Source organism: Podarcis muralis, chromosome 15 (genome assembly GCF_964188315.1).
Source record: "Podarcis muralis chromosome 15, rPodMur119.hap1.1, whole genome shotgun sequence".
NCBI lineage: Eukaryota > Metazoa > Chordata > Lepidosauria > Squamata > Lacertidae > Podarcis > Podarcis muralis.
The window spans coordinates 33,611,845-33,636,866 of record NC_135669.1 but is presented as its reverse complement, the minus strand read 5'-3'; the positions used below and the strand labels follow the sequence as shown (position 1 = coordinate 33,636,866).

The 25,022-nt window shown below is 46.1% G+C and overlaps 3 protein-coding genes across 3 annotated transcripts in view; 1 reads left to right on the top strand and 2 right to left on the bottom strand.

Moving 5' to 3' along the window:
• The window catches only part of ANKFY1 (ankyrin repeat and FYVE domain containing 1), a 47,067-nt gene extending 43,668 nt beyond the window's left edge, over positions 1–3,399 (top strand). The window contains exons 24-25 of the mRNA XM_028708948.2: positions 123–213; positions 1,360–3,399. Of these exons, the coding sequence (XP_028564781.2) occupies positions 123–213; positions 1,360–1,492 (224 nt within the window). The 3' untranslated portion in view covers positions 1,493–3,399. The remainder of the gene's footprint in view (positions 1–122; positions 214–1,359) is intronic.
• Positions 3,400–7,098: 3,699 nt separating this feature from the next.
• Positions 7,099–11,809, bottom strand: CYB5D2 (cytochrome b5 domain containing 2). Its single transcript, XM_028708630.2, has 4 exons — positions 11,511–11,809; positions 10,260–10,400; positions 8,523–8,709; positions 7,099–7,790 (listed from the first exon to the last, which is right to left on the bottom strand). The coding sequence occupies exons 1-4, from the start codon at positions 11,761–11,763 to the stop codon at positions 7,577–7,579; spliced, it is 795 nt and encodes a 264-aa protein (XP_028564463.2). The 5' UTR covers positions 11,764–11,809; the 3' UTR covers positions 7,099–7,576.
• Positions 11,810–14,285: 2,476 nt separating this feature from the next.
• LOC114585589 (putative methyltransferase DDB_G0268948) lies at positions 14,286–22,078 on the bottom strand. The gene is made up of 6 exons (XM_028708395.2): positions 21,856–22,078; positions 20,124–20,284; positions 18,554–18,767; positions 16,927–17,027; positions 15,513–15,650; positions 14,286–14,461 (listed from the first exon to the last, which is right to left on the bottom strand). The coding sequence occupies exons 1-6, from the start codon at positions 21,964–21,966 to the stop codon at positions 14,377–14,379; spliced, it is 810 nt and encodes a 269-aa protein (XP_028564228.2). The 5' UTR covers positions 21,967–22,078; the 3' UTR covers positions 14,286–14,376.
• Positions 22,079–25,022: the final 2,944 nt, after the last annotated feature.

The following is a 25,022-nucleotide window of genomic DNA, read 5'->3' as shown; positions in this document are numbered from 1 at the left end:
GATGTCTAGTGTGTCGGGCAGGCAGCTGTACACGTGGCTGAATTCAGGGCTTGGGTAGGTCACAAGCCACAGTGGCAAAGGCCTGGCGAGGAGCCTCTTGCATTTAATTCTTTCTTGCGCAGACATGCTGTCCAAAGAACCCCCCTGGTGCGACGGCTCCAATTGCTACGAATGCAGCGCCAAGTTTGGGGTCACGACAAGGAAGCATCACTGGTAAGGGGCGGCCTTTTCGGATTGATCCACCACTTGGACGCAGCTTTGATTTGTTTTGTAGGTAGTTCCGCTCAGAACCTGCCGCCACCCTTGGAAGGCTGCTTGGGTTGAAGGCATAGTTCCCTCCAGAGGAGGCAAAAAGTCGCCTCTCACCTCTTCCTAGACTGGGCCTGGGGAAGGGGAGGAGAGACAGAGAAGCCCATTGGGAGAGGTTTTAGGGCTAGCACAGACCTGCTGTGCAAGGGCAGGGCATGGCAGTGTGGAAAGGGCAAAGAGTTCTTCGCTGAAGCACTGCAGTCTATGCAGCATGAGACAGTAGCGTGCTTGCTTTAGCGATCTTGTGCACAGAAACATGAAGATCGTGTGCCTTTGGTTGTGGTCCAAAACACAGGATCCACCCCATAGTTTCCCCCCCACCCATCATCCTAGCTCTACACGCAGTGCGGGAGTGTTTTCAATATGGACCATTTGGGGCATGTCCTACCTGGCAGCTTAACTCTATAACTTTTAATCCTGGTTTGGACCACCACCTAAGTGCTTGAAGCAGGTTGGAAGGCCAAGGAATGAGAGTTCTTGGAGCTCTTAGGGGCTCTTCCCTCCTTTCTGCTCCTCTTGGAATTTGGTAAGCCAAGGGTGGGGGGCTTGTGGCCATGATGATGCTGTTGGGCTACAACTCTCATGGTCTCTGTTGGCCATGCTGGCTAGGGCAGATGGGAATTGGGAGTCTTACCTGGAAGTCACCAGGTTCCCCCATCCCTGTTGATAGCACTGTAATTAGCTGAAGAGCTGCTTTCGATGAAGGTACCGCAGACTTTTTAATTCTGGGCAGCCCAGTTCCCATCTCCGGTCACAAGCTACTTTATGAATCAGCAGGAGGCCTCCCCTTCAGAGAAAGGGCTCCCTTTGGCATTGTGTCATCTTGGGTCCAGGCAGGTGGTCTATCTGCTAGGTGGGGCTCAGGACACAGTGCCAGCTTTCAGAGCAAGCACCTGATAAATGGTGGCAAAGGGGTACGATCCCCTGAAGGTGCAGCAACACCCCCCCCTCTCTAAACTTCCTCGGAAACTGGGAAGCAAAGGAGAGCTTCTTGTTAAGCACAGCTAGGCAGAAAAGAGCACGGCTGAAATTTTCTTTCTTCTCTTGCAGCCGGCACTGCGGGCGCCTTCTCTGCCACAAGTGCTCAACCAAGGAGATCCCCATCATCAAATTCGACTTGAACAAGCCTGTCCGGGTCTGCAACATCTGCTTTGACGTCTTGACTCTGGGCGGAGTTTCCTAGTTCCCCTGCGCAAAGGAGAGTGACTCCCGGGCCACGCCCCTCCTTCCTCCTTGCAAACCGCCTATCGCAGGGATGTGGGTTGCAGTGTGCGGGGGGGGGGGCACCTATTTTGTCTTCCTGTTAACGGCCGAAACTGATTGACTTAAGGGACCACGCAAACACTATATTCCAGTATAAATGGGTTTTGTACGAATGTTAACGCTAGAAAACTGGATCGGGAACAACTTGGAACTCTTGCAAAGTTGGTGCAAGAACAAATGTGAACTGAGTGAGAGGCCCTCTCCTTACTCTGGCGCGGGGCAGAGAAAATGAAAATTTTGCATTTGTGGATCATGTAACATAGCAGGCCTGTGCAAATGGCTGCCGAGCTGTGAGCCGGGCTGCTTCAAAGCCCAATCACATTGTGGGGTGCGGGAGGGGTGGGTGTTTGAATATTGTGAGCACTTAACAAATTCCTGGGTAACTCTGTGTGATGACCAGGCCCTCTTGTTACCTTCCTGGAGAGAAGGTTCTGGTTCCCTCGCTGGCTTTTGTCCTAAAATGGGCAACTGTGCTATGCACAGTGAGTGTTCCCTCCCAGAAGAAGCTGCTGTCTTCAAAACAGGGTTTTGTCGTTTAAATGCATTTGCTGAAGAATTCCTTTGTGTGGCCTTACGACAGAAGCTTTACAGTTTCTCCTGCTTGAACAGGAGCTGCAACGGCAGCTCCCGTGCTGTCAGAACGTCGATATCTTCCCTTCCCAATCTGCTCTCTTCCATGTTAAAAATAAAAATTAAAAAATAGGCAGGAGGAGGAGGAGGACAGACAGAAAGAGAAAGTGAGCTTCGCTACCAAATTAAAGGCTCCTGGAAGGGAGGAAAAGCTGCTGGCTGGCCCTTTCAGCACATATCGATAACTTTGCAAATAGTCATATGTTTACAGCAGTTTTTGCCAAGCTGGTGCCCGCCAGATGTTCTGGGCTCCCATCAGCCCCAGACAACGCAAGTCCAGATCGTCCGAAGGGCAGCAGCTGGGCAAAGGCTGGTTTACAGCGATGTTGGAAGGAAGGTCCAGCGGTTTGGACTAGCTCAGCGTTGGGGAACACAGTGTAGGAGCTAGCACAGAGCATCTGGATTCGGCTAGTTGCTTTGATGGACAGGGTGGGACAAGGCAGGGGTGACGGTGGCACAGAGCCTGATGTGAGGGTGATGATCCAGTGGGAGCTGATCGCAAAGGCAGCCGTGTCCTAGCTGCACCTCTGCTGAACACCCAGAGTTCCCAACTGTCGTGGTTTTTCCCCTGAGGCCTTCTCCGTTTAAGATGCTGTTAGTGACTTGGCCCTCTTGAGGAGCTCTGCATCCAAGCTGCGCTCGCCGAGATCACTGCAGCTCCAATGCTAGGCCAATATCACCTGGCCTTAACTGGTTTTCTTTTTTTACACACACACACACACACACACACATTTTCTCCACGACGGCTAACTTTATCCATTGGGTCCGCTTCTTCCAAAGGAGCACAAGGGGGTCCCTGCGAAAGCAGGCCCTGGCGCTGAAGAGGCTGTTTGGGTGCGACTCTGATACAGCAAGCAAGAAGACGCCCCACGTGCTCCGACGTAAAGCTCTTTGCCTTCTTAGAAACACAACAAAGTCCTGGGAGGTGGACGTGGCAAAGTCTTCCGTCGCTGCTCCAGAACGAATCGGTTGGGATGTGTGTCTCTTAACCTTAGTAACCACTACTACTTTTTCATTCTGTGTACATATATATATATATATAAGGGGGAGAGGAAAATATCATTTATAACGTCAGATCTCATTTTCTTTCTTCCCCTCTGCCCCCTCCTTCTAGAATACTAATGTGTCATCCCCTACTTACATATGTTCGTGTGTAAAAAGACCTGAAAAACCACAGTGCTACTTTTTTATAGGATATAACAGCTTTATATGTCCAGTAAAATCCTGGGCTATGTGCAGTAAAAGACAACTTGGGTGGGGGGAATCTATGAAGACTGATGCTAAAAACAATACATTTCAAGTGGGGTTAGCCCTTCTGACCTCTGTCAGGGGAAGAACTGGAACTCCAACCCTCTTCAGTTATGTGTGGGTTTACTGTGTTTTCCGCACCATCATTTTGTGGGGAGAATTCCTGCTCGTCTCTGCTCTTCTCTTCCTGCCCCCAGTCCTCTGCTCCAAAATAATTTGTCTCAACACCTTCTTGACCTGCCTTTGTCTCTCTGCCCCTAAGGAATACGTCATTTAGGAAGGGGTGCCCTTTTCGCAAAAGGTTTGTTCCAGAGGAGCACTGGGGAGGAAAAAAGAAGCAGTGGGACAGTAGCATTTCACCTGGGAACGGTCTCTTGACACGTCGGATGGTCTCTCCAAGGCCAGTTTAACACTGCACAGATGGAGCTCGGTCATGCACCATGAATCCTATCCTCTCTTAAAAGTTCCCCTTTCTAGATTCACAGGCATTTCTCTGAACTGGCATCATGTGTGACTAACCCAAAAAAAGCAGAGTAGCACCCCTTCTGGGTTGTTAGCATTTGAGCAAATGATTCACTGCAAAAGCTGCCTGTGCACACAGCCCCACAGAACCTGGAAATTGAGAATGGGGGTGTTTCCAGGATGGCAGTGCATTTTTGGGTTCTAGATTGACTTCGTTGGGTTGCACAAAACTAATCACTGTAAAGCACTTTTAATAAAAGTTTTTAAGCCTGAGTCTGCATGACTGGCCCGAAGATTGTGTTACCAGGGGAGAAATCCACCATAGCCTGTGAATTGGCTGGAAGAGGCTGCAGCACGAATTAGTTCTCCTAGCCTAAGCCTCCTTGTTTCAAACTCCCTTGCAGGGAGAGAAATGGATCTTCAGAGAGGATTCCAACGTCCACCAAATCTCATTCTGCTGTAGCTTGCACTATCATTTGATCAGTTGACTTGCTGTGAAATGGAACCCAAAATTTTTTGCTGGGGCTTCTGAGTTTGAAATTCTGATCTGTATTTCCCAGTTCGACAAGTGAGGTGAACTTTTATTACCCGTTCTTGTGGAAGGCTTACTGGCTGCCTGTTACTCCCTGTCTTGGGACTTAAAAACATGATCCCTGTTAAATGTCTGTTTTGTGTTCTGAAGATGCATTAACAAAAATGTGAGGATTGTATCCAGCTGGGGCTGAGGAGTTCTAGGAGAGCTCCAAATCTACTTCCAGCAGTGGGCTTCCTTTAGTCTATGCCAACCCCCCAGCCAAAGCAGGTGTTTGAAACTCGAGGGTATCTGCATGGTTTGGGGGGCTGGCACTCCAGAAACATTTCTAGTGTTCTGGTGATAGCTGCCTCTTTATTAAGACAACTTGCTGATTTTTCAGACCTACAAGGCTTTTTAGCTTCCCATCTCGAGATGGCAAAATGCAGGATGCAACTCAAGATGCAGGAAATCCAAACTCCTTCCAAAGCAATCCATAATGACCAAAGCAGACTTGGGTAGTGTGTGCATTGAGGATGCAGAAGGCAGAATTCCTGTTCTTAGCTCCATGTACCCAACATCAGCCCACAGCTGTTTTCCCTGTCCTCCTTTCCCTTCCGTTCTGCATTTTAGGCAGAGGTGTTGAATGTGACTTGCACTGTGAACTCAGTAGAAGGTAAAACCCTTCACTTTTGGTCAGTACCCTTCCAAGTTGTCTTTAAAAAATAAAATCTGCAACAGTAGAAGCCGTTGCCCGGTGCCTGATCATGGGGAACTTGCCTTTTCGTAAAGTAACTAACATCGCTGAAAGATGATGCTGAGATGTCACCCACACAAGATGATATTCTGTCAAAGTCCCTTGCCTGCAGCTGCTGTGCTCCCTGGCTTTCTATTGGGGGTGGGGAGGTGGGGAAGAGGCCCAGTTTTGGGCAACAAACCACCATTCCTTTCTTCTAGAAGGTCTCTGTGAACTCCTCTGCTTTCATCCTGCAAAGCTCATCATCGACTAGGCCAAACGCATTCTCTCTCTTCCCAGGTTTTTTGCACAAGGAAAATGAGCAACAGCAGGAAGTTCACTCTGCTCCCGATAGCTGGTGGGCTGCATCCTTCCTACAGGCCTGATGTGAGTCTGGGTCAAACCAGGCTCATGGGGCCTTAGATGCTGCCTGTATCGTCATGAGTTGCCACATTCCAATAAAATGTGCTTGTTTGGCAAACCCAGCCATGCTCAGTCATGCGGCTGGCCTCTTGACCATTAACCAGCAGGGATCACACCTTGTTTTCTTTTTTAGAAGGCAGAAAATCCAAAGGGCTGCTGCTCAGGATACCCACCCATCCAAAACATCACTTCTCCAAAACCTATCTCACGAGTAGAGATTTGGTCTAATTTAACATTTTTGTTGTCTAGCAAGTTGCTTTATTTGGCAGGGCATTAATCAAGGACTAGTTTTTGTCTTGGAAAAAGGGGTAAGAGAATGCAATAGTGTTGCCTGTGCAATGGGCATGCATTTCGAACTGAACATTGAGGAATCTTCCTTCCTCTGAACACCATACAAACGGCAGTTGAGGTTTTACACCAGTCTGCTGAACTCACTTCAGAGAGCAGGCAAGGGAATGCTCCTTCATATACAAAAGAAAGTGCCCTAGCAAGGCAGTAGGGTTAATTTATTTTTCTTTCGTATATAGGTCAGCAGTCTTATCATACAAGCCCAAATCTGTCTGAAGTGGTACAGCACCCCCACCCACACCACAGGTTAGCTGACCACTGCAACTGCTGTCCTGAGAACTGAGAGCCCTCAACTCTAGAATGGACACTTCTATAGTCTCCTTGTCCCTCCTGGAAGCTGCCTGGAGTTACTGCAGTAAACCAGCACCTTTTGCATGTGAAGGTAATGGGCCTGGATGGGCTGGCTAAGAAAGGATCTGAGTCTTTGGGAAATCACTGGTTCTTATTATTACTTTGCAACGTTTCCTCAAGTCTTTGTAAAGCGATGTATTTTTTCAATATTTATATGCCTGTGTAATTTCTTGTAATAAAGAAACCTAATTGAATTTGATGGTCTGCGTGTGTTCATTAGTTGCAGAAATGCCACCTGGTGGAAGGATTTAATAGTGCTTATTTTTGTGTGAGGTTAAAAAGTACCATATTTTTTGCCCTATAGGACGCACTTTTTCCCCTCCAAAAATGAAGGGGAAATGTGTGTGCGTCCTACAGGTGCGCACCGACCCCTCTTGCTCTCCAGGCTTCAGGAAGCTCTGCGCAACCCTCCGGAGCCCGGCGCGAAGCCGCGCCCGGCTCCCGAAGGTTGCGCACAGCTGCCTGCACTCCCAGGCGCACAGCTTCGGCATCACTCTGGCACCCGTTCTGGGGGCTGGGGTCGGGGGAAGCTCGGGCTTCCCCTGCCCCAGCCCCGCGCCTGTGGGGGGGAAATAATTTTTCCCGTTTATTCCCCCCCCCCCCCGAAAATCTAGCTGCATCCTATGGGCCGGAGCGTCCAATAGAGCGAAAAATATGGTACGTAATTGATCTGCACTGCCCTCCAACATGGCACAGGACAGCAAATGATCCTTGAGCTTCAGGTTCTAATCTATGGTTAACACAAACCATAGTTTATCGTGATATACGAATTATGCTCCCCTGCAAGGAAAGAGTGGGCTTATTGAAAGCTCTATAATAATTTATAATAATAATAATTTATTATTTATACCCCGCCCATCTGGCTGAGTTTCCCCAGCCACTCTGGGCGGTTTCCAATCAAGTGTTAAAAACAATACAGCATTAAATATTAAAAACTTCCCTAAACTATCTGCTCGATAGTGGTTCAAATCATTAGATATGAGCAGTTAAATTTTGCTAAAGAGGTTGGGAGTGGGGGAAAGAAGGGGGAAATCTCTGTGTGGGGTTAGAACTTGCACCAAGACTTCATCGTCTCACCAAACAGACACTGGTTTAGAGCCGCTTTCCTGCTCAACATTCAGCAGCAGTTTCAGCAGACACAGTAATAGCCGCAGTTTCACCAAACCACAGTTTACAAAGCCATTTTGGAGTACAATACTGAATTCTGCCTTGCTGATAATTTGCAAACGTCGTGCCCAACCACAAGTAAGGTATGTGTATGGGTGTGTGAGAGAGAAAGAGGAGAGAGAGATGGTTCAGTCTTTTAAAGCACACCAGTCAGCCAGCGGGTGGCACCCTTCATACTCTCGCAGGTTAGGGTTGTCCAGGTCACCTCTGTCACTCATCTGGGTGGACTGTGACTGCTCAGAAGGCAACCCCTCTGTATTCACGCAGACGCACTGGCTGTGACTGGAGCCAGGCTCGTACAGCTTCCTCGGGACTCCGTTCCAGTCTCTGTTAACTCCACCGCTGCAAATACACGGGAGCAGAAAATTACTTGTTTATTTTTGCCTTTCCCCCAGAAATGAGACTCAAGGCAGCTTGCCAAAATTAAAGCAAGCACGGATAAAATACACAGAAAGCTAAAAACATAATAGTTGAAGAGTAAATTAACTATAAAAAACATTGAAAATCACGTAGAAACAAAAATGGAAGTAATAACAGGTTATACTTGACTACAGATCTGCTACCATTTGGATACATTAAAGAAACTGTACTAAAAGAGGACAGGGAATTAATACTACTTCTCTTGACTGCTGCCAGAGTTATTTGTCAAAATTGGAGGGGAAATGACTACCTCCATTAAAGAATGGACAACTAAAATGTGGAACTTAGTATACCTGGTTAAAGCCTAGCTATATGGTCAAAACCAGAGAAAGATGGACAGCAAGAAATGGAGAAATGGTCTGTTTATAATGTAATGCAGCAATAAGATCCGGGATAATGTAAATCCATTTATGATACTTGGAACATTGTAATATTGATCTGTTATGCTTGATTTTGGTATGGAAATTTGTCTTGCTATGTTCAGTTCTAGATATCCCCTTTTGATTTGGCTGTTATATTTTGTTACGTTACGTGTGTGTATGTATGAATGTATGTATCTAAAAACAAAACATTTTCTAGGTCCCTGAACTACATCTCTGGTGAGTCACCACAGACTCAGCCAGCCGCCATTTTGCCACCCTTCCCAAACCGTACCTCTGCTTTGAACACCAGACCCGACTTCCCCCGGTCGAGCTCCATTCCGAATTGCATGGCGGAAACCGCTTTTTTCTCTCGTTCTCCCTGGTCTGCATCCGCTGCCCTTCCTCGATGAGAGCTTGGGCCTGCGCTAGAGCCTCAGTGGGCGATCCATCCTCATCATAGAACCTCCCAGCCACTTTGCCTATTCCAAGAACGGAAAGAAAACACCATCATCCCACGCTCCTCCATAAAGCAGCTCCATCAACGCAACTCACCAGCCTCTCCCCCAACTCACAGTCCTTCCCCTTGCCAGGGGTCATAACAGATCTTCCAAATCAAAAGATTCCTGCATTGCAGATGGCCCTCGTGGTCCCTGCCACCTCTACAATTCTATGATTATATGAAATCCAAGCGCAGAAGGTTCCACCATCTAGGCCACATCCACAGCATGCATTTAAAATACTCTTATCCCGTTTTAGCAGTCCCAGCTTCCTCCCCCCCCCAATAGAATTCTGGGAGCTGTAGTTTGTTAAATGTGTCAAGAAGTGCTAGGAGAAACACCCACCCACCCATTTTTCCTCACAGAGCTACCATTTTTAGAGTGGTTTAACAGTCAATTCCTCTTCCCAGGAAACTCTGGGGACTGCAGTTTTGTATGGGGAGGGGGGAGGGTCTCTCCTAACAACTCTCAGAACCCTTAACAGACTACAACTCCCAGGATCCTCTGGGGGGAAGCAGTGATTGTTTAAAGCAGAAATCATAGTGCTTTAAACGTGTGGAGTGGCTATTTGTTTATTAAATTTCTATACTGTCATTCGTCCAAGGACCACAGGGTGGTCTACAAGATAGAAGCACAAAAATAAACACTGTAGTAAACAAACAAAAACAATCAAAAACCCCACACACAGTTTAAAAGGCCGTAGACTGTATAATTAGCTAAAGGCCTGGGAGAAGAGGCAACTTGAAGGCCCAAGGGGTGTATCTGCTATTAATTCATCAGTGATAATTAATTCATCAGTGATATTTATAATATTTAATATCAGTGTTGGTGGCACAGGGCCTGGCGGGACTTTTGTGGTAACAATAGGCACCTGGTACTACTACTACTACTGCTACTACTAATAATAATAATGTAGTAAGCAAGTTCCCCCTCCAGAAAATAAGTTGTATGGAATATTAATGTGATCAATATGATTCCCACCCCCTATTCTATGCTATAATGCAGGAATGTTCAAAGTCCATTTCGGGGGCCTAATCCGGCCTCAACAACTTCAACCCTAAAAAAACCTCAACAACTTTGGTTGGCCCTCAAGGCCCTTCACTTCATCAAATCTGGCCCTCTTTGAAAAAAGTTGTGACACCACTGCAATGTATTTCTGTATTTTTCTCCCCAATTGGGTAACAGGTGACTAATAAGTTTAATAAATAATAATAATAATACTTGAGAAACTGACACACAAGTGTCAGCTGAGCCTGGTCCAATGCAAAAATAATTCTTTTTGGGCTGCATTACATGATTTCATTATTTTTACAGACATGGAGGAACCTCCACTTGACGCATTTATTTGCCCATGCATTTTATGAACAGGGAAGGAAAAATACTAAAAATAACTATAATAGTCTTAATCCACCTCACACGCACACCGCCGTTCACTCTGACACACATGTTGCTGCTATTGCTAGAATGGTTAGAGAGGAGAGGAAACAAAATGGGGCTGGTGATTCCCTCAATACTGCCAATTGATCACATACCAATAAGCACATAATTCTTGCTGTAGAAGGAGAGCCAGTTCTGGATGGCCAGCATTTGTAACGGCGATAGTCCCGAAATGTCATCCACCAGTCCTGCTGGGGTGAAATCGCCTGACGCAAAAGCTCTGGAGGCATCTTTTCCTGGCAAAGGAACATTGCAAATGTTTTAATCTGTTTTAACTAACAGTGAACAGGTAAAACAAGGAAATTATTACAGGACCAGCCCACAAGATGTGGCAGGAATTTGGGAGAGATGTCTCTGGAATGCCCTCCCTTGTGAGGTCCACCTGTCTCCATCATCATCATCATCATTATGTGTGTAAATATTTTTTTTCAACTGTTTGCACAATAACCTTCAAATCAAATACATTTTTTCATAAGTTGACTTCCCACCTTTGTCTCCACAGTGTTCTTATTCAAACTCTTTCTACTATCATTAAAAAATTCTCTATTACAATTGTTTTACCTTCCCCTCCCCCCCCCCCCGCTTTTTATCTCAAATCCTGCCCGTGATTTCATTTGACTGTAATATATATACATTTTTAATAGTCCACAAAAGGCCTCTATTCTCTGTCTCCGTCATTATTAGCTTTCAGGAGGAATCTGAAAATATGCCTGTTTGCCCAGGCATTTGATGACCAAAGAATACTGTTCTTGGCAAACCCATGATCATAGGGTGGAAGAATGGCTTTTACTGTAATTGGTTTTAACTGGTTTTGCTTTGCTTTTTAAAAAAATTGCAGGTCTGTTTGCCGCCCTGGGCTCCTTAGGGAGGAAGGGTGAGGGACATAAATCATAGAACTGTAGAGTTGGAAAGTATCCTGTGGATCATCGCCCAACCCCCTGCAGTGCAGGAATATGCAGTTATCCATACGGGGATCGAACCTGTGACCTTGGCATTCTCAGCACCGCACTCTAACCAACTGAGCCATGCTGGTGAGTAACAAAGTCCAGTCTAACTGTGCACACCTATTTGCATGTCCAGCACTCAACACACCTTCCAGTATGCAAAAGGAGCAGAGATGACTATGCTCAGGCATGGCCAAACTTGGCCCTCCAGCTGTTTTGGGACTACAACTCCCATCATCCCTAGCTAACAGGACCAATGGTCAGGGATGATGGGAACTGTAGTCCCGAAACATCTGGAGGGCTGAGTTTGGCCATGCCTGACTACGCTCAACATACCAACCTGTAAAAGATTTTGGGGATTTTTTTCCGGGGGGTGTTATAACAGGGGGCTTAAAGAGGTACCTGAAAAGAAGCTGTAAGCGCCCCCTGGCCCATAATGCTTGCGTCCTCGTTGCACATCAAAGACCTGACCCAGGACAGCCAGGTAAAGCCCAGCGCTTTCCTCCGCCCCAGTGTAGCGGCTCAGATCGTCGGCGCTCAGGACCAGCTCAGCATCACGGTCCGGCCACAACCATGAGCGGGGATCGAACCCGCGACCCCAAAGCCAGGCGGCTGCCCAGCCCAGAGCCAAGGCAGCGAGCGCCCCTCGCAGCATGAGGAAGGCGTGGATTGGACAGCTTCAAGTGGGAGGAGCTGAGGCTTGCCAGAGCTCAAGATGACGCGGGTGGAGCAACGGAGGGGATCACGTGGGCTCCCGGGAAGCTCATTCATTGGCTGTTGCTTTCAGGGTTTATAGAAAAGCTTTTTTTATAACAACGCGACCCCGTGTCTGTTCGCCCATAGAGACAAAAGTAGTAGAGTAACTCTGAAATGCAAAACGTCAGGTCGTTCCTCTCCACCCTCATTCAATCTGAGGCTCAAAGACAGGTTGCCTCTAGAAAGCAATGGAGAAATTCAAAGTTTCCGCTGTTGCTGCGATTGGGCATCACCTCTTGGGAAAGAGGGAAAACGAAAACGAAAAGTAGCTCTTTCCAATCTGTATGTGCGTGTCTCTGTGTATGAAAAGTCGATTTTCTTGTTAGTTCAAAAGTGATGCGAAAAATGATATGCAGCCTCACAACTTTGAAAATCTTAGCAAATCTGAGCGTGCGTGACCGCGTTTGTGGTTTTCTCCTTGCCCTGGTGTTCTTCCAAACTTGGCTTAAGGAAGTTGGGAGATCTGCCCTTGAAATGTGCAGTTTTGGTTTGGCAGAGTAGAAATTCATTGGAGGGCTGCTGGTTCCATCCCACCCCCAGGAAGCTGTGGAGCTCAGTAGGCCCACCTTCCATCCACTGATTTTGGGTTTATATCTTATGTATGATATACAGATATGACTGAGGGGAGCTATGATGGACTCTCCACCATAGTGAGAACGCATGGTCCTTATACAGTTCCTCACAGAAGAGGACTTCCCGATAACACTGGGAAGGGTTTTTTAACTGTGGCAATGCCACAAGTTTCCAGATTTCACAGAATTCCCCACCCTCACGACAGCTGCTTTTGCTGAACTGTCAAAGCCTTTTTTTCTGCAGTAGCTTGATCTGGGAAATCAATGTTTCAACAAAGGAAAATATCCCTGAGGCGATTCTGAAATCCTTTGCTTGTTTACTGGGGTTCACCTGTGAGGGAAATGGTTTTGCTGGTAATCCAAATGTGTCCAAATGTGCGCAAATATTCACAGCCCATTGGGAGAAGTTGCGTGCTAGTTAATGGTTTGTTGCTGCTTACTGATCAGAAGTATTTATTATAGCTTTTACAGAATTAGATCTGTGGAGTTGGAAGAGACACCAAAAAGCCATCTAGTCAAAGCCTTCTGCCATGCAGGAATCACAGCCGAAGAATTCCTGACCTCTGGTTAAAAACCTCCAATGAAGAGGAGTCCACCACTTTCCAAGGTAGCCCATTCCACTGTCAAACAGCTTGTACCATCAGAAAGTTTTTCCTAATGTTTAGTCAGAATCTCCTTCCTTGTAAATTGAATCCTCTGGAGCAGTAGAAAACAAGGTTGCTCCTTTGTCCAATGTGACAGCCCTTCCTATATTTGAATATAACTACTGTATCACCTCTGAGTCTTCTTTTCTCCATACTAAACATACTCAACTCCCTCAACTGTTCCTCGTAAGGTTTTATTATCTCTCCCTTCCCGCCCGTTTTGGTTTTTTTTTTTTTTTTGATACACCAAAATCCTAGGCTGCCCTGAAGCTTTAGCCACTCAGTCTGAGGCAAAAACCTCCTTTAACGGGGCAGACTAGGCTTCTGGGACTAGGGTGAACCCCCCCATCCCAATTTCCCAGTCCCCATTTGCATAGGTTAAAAGTTTGGGAGTGCATTTTAAAGAACTTGGCAATCATGAAGCATCCATCCATGATTTAAAATGTCTGACATTTTATTATTTTTTATATTTTGCTTGAAGCCACCCAGAGTAGATGATGATGATGATTATCATCATCATCTGGTGTACATTTATTTTTGACAGGTGGGCCAGAATGGCCCAAATCATAGCATTTTAGTGAGTGTGTACTTTCTGGAGAGTAAAGGAAACATGTGGCTGGGTATCTAGTAGGAAAAGATTGCAGTTGAATTTACCATCTGTGCCTTTGGGTCTTCATTCCCTCCTCTCCCTTTCCTGAAAAAAAAAATTCTCTCTTCCTTTTTCCTCCCCTCATTTTGCTTATATCTCTTTGCCATTTTAAACTCATTCTTCTCCCTCCTCTTTGTCGCCTTGCCTGCATTCCTAATTTGAAATCCACATCTCTTGCCTTCAAGTCATGCCTCTGGGCTGACCAGAAGTATCTGCTTTGTTCTTGTGGGAAACGGGATTCTGGGCTAAAGGGTTATTAGTTCCCATAGTAAGGGGCTTGTGAGTCCTCTGCTCAAGCTGCTGTTGGGCTCCCACTCCCATTAGCCCCAGCCAGCACTGCAGGGTGGATGGGAGTTGGAGGCCAAAAACATCTAGAGCAAATTCTTAGCTCAAGGTCACCCAGTGAACACCACAGATTTAAACCTGTGACTTGGCCAATCCCACTGCTATACATCCAATTTTCTCTTCCCTTAAAAGTAATAGATTTACATTGCTGCTGCTGCTGATTCTGGTCTGCTGAGTGCATTTGACACCCTTTCCCCCACTCCTCTTGCGATTAAATGAGACATTTGTTTTTATTGGGAAAATTTTCAAGAGTGCCCTGGCATTGCTTTCCTCAGGAGGGTCATTCGTTAACTAGATCCAAGTCACTTATAACCCAGGACACAAACGTGCCGAGTGCAGAGCTCCAGCTTGGTCTCTCGAGACGAAACTCCCATCGTCTCCAGGATCCTGGAAAGGGAAGTTTAAAGAGGAAACAATCCGGGGTCAGCTGGAAGCACAATCCAAAAACACAAACTTATTTTACCAGTTTATAACCCGCTTCAGCACCTGAGGCCGTCATGTACAATAAGAGAAAAAGGAGCTAAAATACAACTTCTAAGAACAATAAAAACATTTCTACTGATGCACAGTTGTCTCCAAGCATAGCCACTCAGGTGCCTGTGTTATCAAATACATTCCTGCTCTGAATATGTAAGCTACATTTTTGTCTATCATTAGGGATGCTGCATGGGACGCAGGTGGCGCTGTGGGTTAAACCACAGAGCCTAGGGCTTGCCGCTCAGAAGGTCGGCGGTTCGAATCCCCGTGACGGGGTGAGCTCCCGTTGCTCGGTCCCTGCTCCTGCCAACCTAGCAGTTCGAAAGCACGTCAAAGTGCAAGTAGATAAATAGGTACAGCTCCGGCGGGAAGGTAAACGGCGTTTCCGTGCGCTGCTCTGGTTCGCCAGAAGCGACTTAGTCATGCTGGCCATGCTGTACGCCGGCTCCCTCGGCCAGTAAAGCGAGATGAGTGCCACAACCCCAGAGTCGGTCACGACTGGACCTAACGGTCAGGGGTCCCTTTACCTTTACCTTTAGGGATGCTGCAGTATCACGGAGGTAGTAGCTTTGTGATTAGTTACTGGTAAAAGGGTAAAAGCAGCCAAACTGCTTTAAAGTGGCTGCCACAAAATCATGTGGCAATGAGTTCCAAAGGTTCCCAAGACACCACAGGAAAAAAACATTTAGGTATTATTTGCAAGGGCATGCATAGACAAAGTTTTCAAAATAAAGGTGCCCGGGCGGGGGGGTCAACCTCATCTGGATGACACCACCTCTTTCTTATGCTGCTCAGATGCCTTAGCTGTGATATAGAGATGGAATTGATATCTGAAATTTGGAAAAATTTAAAAAAAAATGACAGGTCCTTGGCCATGAACAACCTGTAAATTTAAATATGAATAAATATATACAAAAAGAAAACAGGCGTTACTCGGTTGAATACACTTTTCTTTCTTTACCTTTGTTCGGTGTTTTGGATGAGAGATTTTGCTGCCTCAGGCTGGGCTTTTAGAAAAGTCTGGTATGGAGAGAATGACTGGATGTATCCCATCAGGTCAGCGACACTCATTGGCAGTTTATCAAGAATTTCCGTGATCCTGAAAGAAACAGACACATTAGAGAAGAGAGCGGCTGTGTAGGAAATTCTGTTGATAGCGTCCAGCATCCAGAACAACAGAATGATCCTACCCCTGCTGAATCCAACAGTTTTTAGAGTTTTAATTTCTATTTCGTCTTCTGTAGTTCAGGTGTAGAAGTAGTTTTAAACTATTTAGAATACACTTTGGCACAAAAACGGTTTATAAATTACTGATGCTGTTAAGCATCGTGACAATAGTAATCTATTGCATTGTTATGTTTTCTCTACATTTCTAAGCTATAAAACATTCCAGCTACGTTACACCACATTTCTGCTTTATCATGATTATTATTTTAATAATAATCACATTTTGTATTTATCGAATTCAATTTTTTCAGATTAAGCCACTTAGGGGTTTTCGACTGAATAAGTATATCTGTATCTATATCAAGATAGAGATAGTGCTTTTTTTCTTTAAAAAATGTTTAGGGGTACTCTCATTTTGACTCAAGAAAACCACAATTTTATAGTTCAAATAGGGGAAAATAAATACAGTAAATGGACAAAGATTTACAAAGATTTACAAAAAATTTAGGGGTATGCGTAATCCTGTGTTCCCCCAGAAAAAAAGCACTGGATCGATCGATCTATATACACGTTTAAAATAATAGTAAGATAAGAAATGGGAAGCCACCCAGAGAACTTGCATTATTGGCCAACATCTAGATAGGATAAATAAATATATCAGCATCCAGAAACTTCTGGCCCACCAGGCCTCTCCCATCATATCAGCCTACAACACAAGGTCTGTGTTGGAGGTGACGTACGTGTGTGTATAGATGCATGTTTGCATGCGAGAAGGGGTGTAATGTAGGTGCAAAGGGGGAGGAGTAGGGGTGTGGGTGTGCTTTGGGTCACCCAGATTTGGCATTAAGCCCCAAAACCGCTTCCCCCTCAAAGAACTCAGCCCATGGGGAAAATGACACTTGTCCCACCCTTGAATTAAAGAAATCAAGCTGTCAGTTTTTCTCTCCGCTAAAAATCTGCAAACATGCTCCAGCCTTTCTTTCAACCACCCTGTGATCATTTCAGGTGCCCCTTTCTGCACTAAAGTTCTCAGCAGCTGGACTTGGGTCGGCTGAGGTCGCAAGCAGCAATCCTATAGATCCATTTACCTGGGAAGAATCCCCGCTGAATTGCAACAGGACTTACTCCTGCGTAAACATGCAAAGGATTGCTGTTTCACAACAGCAAATAGCTGGGTTATTTCAGACAATCTGGTACAGTCCACTCACCTCTCCTTGTCCTGAAGCGGCAGGGAATCAAATATTGCTTTGTAGTCATCCGTAACAAATTTGATCTTTTCGTTTGAATACGGGAAAATCTGGCCTTGAACCTGTGAAGCCAAAACGGAAAGCTGAAAGGTCCTGGGACAATTGCACACTAGGTACCGGCTATTGAGCAACAATCCTTTCTTCTCTCTCCTTTAATGTGGCATCTCCCCAGGTGTAGATAACTTTCACGCTAAACTTCTGCTGCTTTTTTTTTAAGAGGCATAGCTCTGATTTGTATTTTTTCCATATTGAAATTGTCATTTTGATTTTGATTTTGTTAGTACGGCGCAATATGGAGGTTCCGTTCCTATCATTGTTACAGTCTTCTCCAGCTGGGCTCTTTAATAACACAAAGAGCCCCCCTAAAGCTGAGCAATGGTCCATCTAGACTCCCCACAATGTCCACTCAGATGCTTCTGGGAAGTCCACAAGCAGGGCTTGAAGGGAATAGTCCCTGCCCCATTGATGTTGGTATTTGGTGGCATAAGTTCACCTGCTAACACCAACAGCCCTTATCTTAATTGACATATCCTCCTCCGTGAAGTCGTTCGGTTTCATTACACATTCGGCCCCTACTTTTGTCTGCCCTGAATCAACTTCCTATCCATTTTACGGCATAATTCCAAATTCTAGTATTCCGGGGAGGGGAGAACTCTCTCCTCTCCCCTCTTTCCTTCTCTTTCCCCCCACTTCTAAGACCTCTACCACTTGGGTGTTCCTCCATCAAAGTCCCCAAACACCTTTGCTCACTAAAGTGTGGAATAGTCCTAGTGATTCAGCCAGCCAGCCAGCCATGCTCTCTGCATTATACAGTGGTACCTTGGGTTACATACGCTTCAGGTTACATACACTTCAGGTTACATACTATCCGCTAACCCAGAAATATTACCTCGGGTTAAGAACTTTGCTTCAGGATAAGAACAGAAATTGTGCTCTGGCGGCGCGGCGGCAGCAGGAAGCCCCATTAGCTGAAGTGGTGCTTCAGGTTAAGAACAGTTTCAGGTTAAGAACGGACCTCCGGAACGAATTAAGTACTTAACCCGAGGTACCACTGTACTCTATTTCAATGACCCTCCCACCCAGTTTCCCACCCAGCTCTTTATAAGTTCCCTCCCTCCTCACTTAGTTCCCCCCCACACACCATTTTTAAAATACTTCTGCAAAACTTGAGGTTTTCTACAAGCTTGCTGATAACCTCCCTCTTGTGTGTGGGTGATGCTGTTCCAGCTACATAAACATTGCCACGCATTCCCTGATGGCTGGAAATAGAATAATAATAATCAATAATAATCAATAATTTATTTATATCCCGCCCTCCCTAGCCGAAGCCAGGCTCAGAGCGGCCAACAACAGTAAAAGTAACACAGTTTACATAAAATCACAATCAATTAATTGAAATACATTCTAAAATCAATTCATTCTAAAATCAATTCAGAGTCAAATTAATGGCAACCATTGGGCTAGAGTTCTATGAGGCATGATCATGTCCATAGCGCAGACCTCAACAGACTTTCTCCCAAGCCCTGCTCAGCCTTCCATCCCTCCCACAACGATGGTTCCCTTAGGAAGACTGCGCCATTGGTCTTACCTCCCGGAAGATTTCTGTGAGCTTTTCCGAACAGCCCTTGTAGTGCAACCGCATGTCGAGGGTGTTGGTACTCAAGGCCACACAGCCAGACGGCTTGAGAAGGCGGTCCACTTCCTTCATGAAGCGGGGAATGTCAAACCAGTGGGCAGCAGTGAAGGCCGTGAGCAGATCCACAGAGCGGTCCTCAAAGGGGAGCTCTTCTGCAGGGCACACGCTGGGCCGGCGAAGGGCAAAATGGCTGTTAACTGCTATGTCTCGCTCGCTCAGGTCATCAAAATGGCTGTGGGGGTTTGCGGCGTCTGCCTCCTAACCACCACATCATGAATCCACAACAAAAGCTCTGCTCTCTATGACGGCTGCTCTGCCAGAGATGAGAAGCCACAAACGTTGGCTGGTCTTGGCAACCAGGCCAAATCTGTGCTCGCCACCAGGGTTCGAGATTAGCCAGGCATGTACAGTAGTACCTTGGGTTACATATGCTTCAGGTTACATACGCTTCAGGTTACAGACACTGCTAACCCAGAAATAGTGCTTCAAGTTAAGAACTTTGCTTCAGGATGAGAACAGAAATCGTGCTCCAGCGGCATGGCAGCAGCAGGAGGCCCCATTACCTAAAGTGGTGCTTCAGGTTAAGAACAGTTTCAGGTTAAGTACAGACCTCCGGAACGAATTAAGTACTTAACCCGAGTGTACTGCACCTGTCTATTGGCCATTTGCAAACAAGTTTCGATGCCTGGGCACCAGGATGGTGCCTGACATCTCTACCCTCTGGAGGTGCATGCCTGGGGATCCTTGGACCTTGATTGTTTTCACACACTAATATCCTGCCCTGTGGAATTCTATCTGTTATATTCTATCTGCACAATCAGAACGAATTTCAGGACCTGAAATGCTTTCTCTGTGCAGCCTAAGCAGAAGCAGTGAACAACATTATAGTTCATTGTTGTTGCTTGTCTTCACTTACCCCACCCCTCCGCCCTGGTCATAGTTGTGAAGAATATTCTTACGGTTAGGGAAGTTTTTAATGTTTGATTCTATTTTTAATATTCTGTTAGGAGTTGCCCAGAGTGGCTGGGGAAACCCAGCCAGATGGGCGGGATATAAATAATAAATTTATTATTATTATTATTATACGTTATGCATGGTCCATGTCACCATTAAGAAAAAGAGGTCGGAATATACATAGGCATTTCAGAGGATACTAGCACTGCTTCTTCCCTTAACAAAAGCTTAAAACGACGTGAGGTAACAGAAGCATATATTCTGAGCCACAGAAAACAATAGAGCCACTTGATTTTCATATCTAGAGTCCAGAGTCCACTTCTGGGTGCTTTAAAGAGGAGGACTCACACAGGAAGGTGTGACCTTCCAATAAATATTTAAAATTGCTGATAAAAACAGTGAAAAGCAATTAAAAACACTGCATGCCGCACAGACCCAGAAATTGCTTTTCACTATTTTTTTCAGCAATTTTAAATATTTCTTGCAAACTGCTTGGAGATCTTACTACAGTCAAGTGGTATAAACATCTTGTTAAATACACATGTGTGCCAAATCTACCCTTACTTACAGGTAGGAGACATTTGGCGGGTGGGCAGCTCGCTTGGCCTCCTCGATCTGAGCCTCGCTTACGTCTGTCCCGACCACCTTCTCAAAGCGCTTCGCCAGCAGGTGACTGCTCTGGCCTGTGCCACATCCCACGTCCACTGCCAGGTGAAAGGAGGTCACCTTCTGAGGGAAGACAGCAGCACATATTGAGAAGCATAGCATCAATTCACTTACAAGGTGACATCTTTCTCTATTCCAGACACCAGTTCTCACTCCCTAACAAATAGGCCGTAAACCAGCCATCACCTGGTACACACACCCTTCTCTGCCATTGGCCGGGCTACTGTGATGTCACAGAACATTCAAGGGCATTCAAATTCTCCCGGGGAAAGTCCCCTGCCCCTAGCAGCTCACAATAGGTAAAGGATGGGGTTGTAAACCTCTTCGGTGAAAGAAAATGACAGGAGCCGGTGAGGATTACTCAGTAGGGGGCAATGTGGGATAAGATTCAAGCTCAGCTTTTCCTCTTGCAGTCAAACAAGAAGAGTAGCATCTTAGCTAGCAAATCTCCAGAAGTATTTTCACAACACCAGCAAGCTTAATCTTTGCCTGAAAAAATGGTTGGAACACTTTGGCCTCTTTCATCTCGCCAAATGCTTTTATTCACTATTTTTCTTTTCCAGTGACTAATATGCCTCACCTCTTTTCAACTTTGCAATGGGAATCTATCAATCTTTTACCCACCACAGCGTCTTCTTACGTTCAGGAAAGCGTGAAACCTTACAAAGGGAGGAAATTATTTGGAGCTTGGCTTTTTACTGTTTACTTAATGCTAAGAGCTCGGAAGCTCCGCCTAAGATAAGAAAAATAATGTTTTGTTCTGGAATTAGAAACTTCTGCCCTTGCTCAGTATTGAGGAGAGGCTTTTTTCATACATAGAATTGTAAGATTGGAAGGGACCGCAAATGGTCATCTAGTCCAACCCACTGCAATGCAGGAATCACAGCTCATTATTTTTAAAAAAACTTAGCTCAATTTTAAAAATGGTTTTAATAATACGAACCAAGAGAGAAAGAGACACTCTTTGAAAGGGTGTTTTGATATTTCATGTCTTACTGTGTTTTAATTTATTGGAAGCCACCCAGAGTGGCTGGGGTAACCTAGTCAGATGGGCAGAATATAATTTATTATTATTATTATTAGTAGTAGTAGTAGTAGTTCCTTCCCTCCTGAAGACAACTCATATACAACTTTTATCTGTTAACAGCTGCAAGGCACGGATTCTTCGGTTTTCAAGGATGCGTGTGTTTGGAGAGGAGGATCCTTAGTGTTTTCAGTTTCACAAAAAGGTATCCGATACCAACAGTCTTTCCCAGCCCTCCCTGGCGACACTGAGGACTGAAGCTGGGACCTTCTACATCAGGCTTCCTCAGCCTCAGCCCTCCAGATGTTTTTGGCCTACAACTCCCATGATCCCTAGCTAGCAGGACCAGTGGTCAGGGATGCTGGGAATTGTAGTCTCAAAACACCTGGAGGGCTGAGGTTTAGAAAGCCTGTTCTACATGCTATGTAAGTACCCTCCCAATTAGCCACCATCCTTCCTCTTGGCCCATCGAGCTCTCCTGCCAACACTGACCGGCAGCAGCTCTGCAAACTCTAGGGCAGGAGGCGCTGCTTGCTTGTTTGCTTGCTTGCTCGAGTGATTGATTGATTGCATGCCTGCTCTCTCCCGACGCCCCCCCCCCTTTTTTTACCTTTTTCTCCAGGTAGGAGAGGATCACACCTTGGAGGTTCTCCGGGGGTGGGAACCTGTATTTCTGGTAGACAGCAGCGTGATCTTTGGCCGCAAACAAATGAGCGGCCATCTCTCCCGGAGAGAAGCAGCCTTCTCGTCCGCTCTCTCGTTTTATTAATCCGCAAAGGGTGAGTTTCGCTCTTGCAAACTTTGGAACAGAAATCAGGGGAAAAAGCTGCTCCCCGCCCCCGCCCGCTTTGCAGGACGTTGTAAAAACCCGGAACAGAATTAACCGGGAACGGACCCTTTACCAATAAAAGCGATTTAGGTCACCCTAAGTGAAAGGCGTTGGAGGAAAGGCACCTGGGGAAGGGTAGATTAGAAAACGACTTTCCAGCATGCCACATTGGATGACGAAACGCGCGTGAGAGAGAGAGAGAGAAACAGAAAATTAAAAGGAAGGGAATGAATGAATGAATGAGAGGCAGGGATGGAGAGAGAGATCTGTGGAATTGCAGACAGCTGGAAAGATGTGCAGCTGCTGCACTTGTTTATTGCACTTTATTCACCAAGGAACTCAATGTGATGTGCATGGTTCTCCCTCTCCATTTTATCCTCACAACAACCCTGTGAGGTAGGCCTAGGCTTCTGCCCCATCATTTAGTAAGAAACAAGCCAGCCCCCTCTCCAGTGACCTCCACAGGGGTGGCGGAGTGGCGGTCAAGTTGCTCCCCCTTGAATGCTGCATCAACTCCAGATTTTTATTTGTTTTTAGCAGTAACTTTCTAGCATTTAATAGACGCGAGGCAAAAATGTGCAGCAGCGGGCTATTCTGCTCATTAGATTCAGTGAGAAACTTGCCTACTCCCCCTTTTCAGGTATGCACGATTATGTTTGGAATATTTACTTTGCAGGGGGTGGGGTGGAATTTTGTTCAGGCTCCTGCATCCTTCCATTCCTGGAGTTGCTGAGCCGGAGCGTCACAGCGATGATTGACGGGTGATTCCCATAGAGATGGGGGGAAAAGTGTAGAGTCACAATCCAGCTTCTGGCAGGCAGAAGTTCCTGGTTCCTTTTCAAGTTTAATTTTGTGCCCTTCAGAACACAACACATACACCCTCCCCAAATCCGCACCCTTTCCTTCCAGCTACACAGTGAATAGCAACGAAGCAATCGGTTTTTCCACAAGCAGCTTGTATGCCTTTTCTATGCCGGAGCGGTGTTTGATCAGCCAGCCTAACCCCGCCCTGATCTTGAGACTGGCAATTGGGGCGGGGTCTGTGTGTGATTGCTACAAGGTTTGACCAATCAGCGCTAGCCTGCATGGAAAACGGGGGTGGGTGGGCTTTGCAATTGCACTAGCCAGTCAGTGCTGAGCACAGCTGGCTGGTACTCGAAGATGGAGCATTTGGTCGCCGAGGAGCTCAGTTCACTTTGCAAATCTGCGCATCTGTTCCAAATCCAGAACCACATCCGCACCACATCTTTAAAGCACTGTGATGCTCCTTTAAATTCCCCCAAGGAATTCTGGGAGTTGTAGTTTGTTAAGGCTGCTGAGAATCGCAAGGAGAATTACAGTTTTCAGAATGGCTTAACAATAAGTCCCTATTTCCAGGGAACTCCTAGAATTGTAGTTGTCCTTTGAGGGAAGGGCCAAAGCTCAGGGGACAGAGCGTATGCTTGGCATGCAGAAGGTCGCAGATTCAATCCACAGCATCTCCAGACAGGACTGAGTGAGACCCCCTGTCTGAAACCTCAGAGTCGCTGCCAGTCAGAGTAGACATGTTGTTGTTTAGTTGTTTAGTCGTGTCCGACTCTTCGTGACCCCATGGACCAGAGCACACCAGGCACTTCTGTCTTCCACTGCCTCCCGCAGTTTAGTCAAACTCATGCTGGTAGCTTCGAGAACACTGTCCAACCATCTCTTCCTCTGTTGTCCCCTTCTCCTTGTGCCCTCCATCTTGCCCAACATCAGGGTCTTTTCCAGGGAGTCTTCTCATGAGGTGGCCAAAGTCTTGGAGCCTCAGCTTCAGGATCTGTCCTTCCAGTGAGCACCCAGGGCTGATTTCCTTCAGAATGGATAGGTTGGATCTTCTTGCAGTCCATGGGACTTTCAAGAGTCTTCTCCCCTTCATGATCTCCTCCCCTCCTCCTCCCCTTCATGGATCACTGCCTTGCCATGGCAAAGGGGCTTGAATAACTCAGAGAAGCTTTGAACTATGCCAAGCAGGGTACCCAAGATAGACAGGTCATAGTGGAGAGTTTTGACCAAACGTGATCCACCTGGAGGAGGAACCGGCAAGCCACTCCAGTATCCCTGCCAAGAAAACTCCATGGACAAAGTCAGAGTAGACAATACTGAGCTAAATGGCCTGATGGTCTGAGTTGGCATAAAACAGCTTCCTATAAGTATTCTTCTGACTTTTTCCAAAGCACAGAAAATCTGACTTTTTTAAAAAGGCCACAGGTGTAGCTTAACAGGTTCCATTATCTTTTCCCAAAAGGCACGCATGCTGTTTTTGAGGAGTATTGCTGCATTTTCAGGAGTCTGCCACCAGGCATGCTAATGAAGGGACTGCCAGACTGCTGGACTTTAACTCCCATTATTCTTGATGATGGGCCAGACTGCTGGGGCTGATGGAAGCTGTAGTCCAACAACACCTGGAGGGCCACAGGGTTGCTACGCCCAGAGTGTTTGAGGACTGGGACATTCGAAGGGAAACCAAAATGCTTGTTTACAAAGCTATTGTACTACCAACCTTACTGTATGCTTGTGAAACATGGACCACTTACAAACGCCATCTCCAACTTCTTGAAAGATTCTATCAACGGTGTCTCCGAAAAAATCTTACACATCACTTGGGAAGACAGGCAAACTAATATCAGTATACTGGATGAAGCAAAGATCACCAGTGTTGAGGCAATGATTCTTCAACATCAACTTCGTTGGACTGGTCATGTAGTGTGGATGCCTGATTGTCGTGTTCCAAAGCAACTACACTATTCTGAACTTAAAAATGGAAAGCGTAATGCTGGTGGTCAACAAAAGAGGTTTAAAGACTGTCTCAAGGCAAATCTAAAGAAATGTAGTATAAACACCGACAATTAGGAAACGCTGGCCTGTGAGCGCTCCAATTGGAGAACAGCCTTGACCAAAGGTGTCATGGGCTTTGAAGACACATGAAC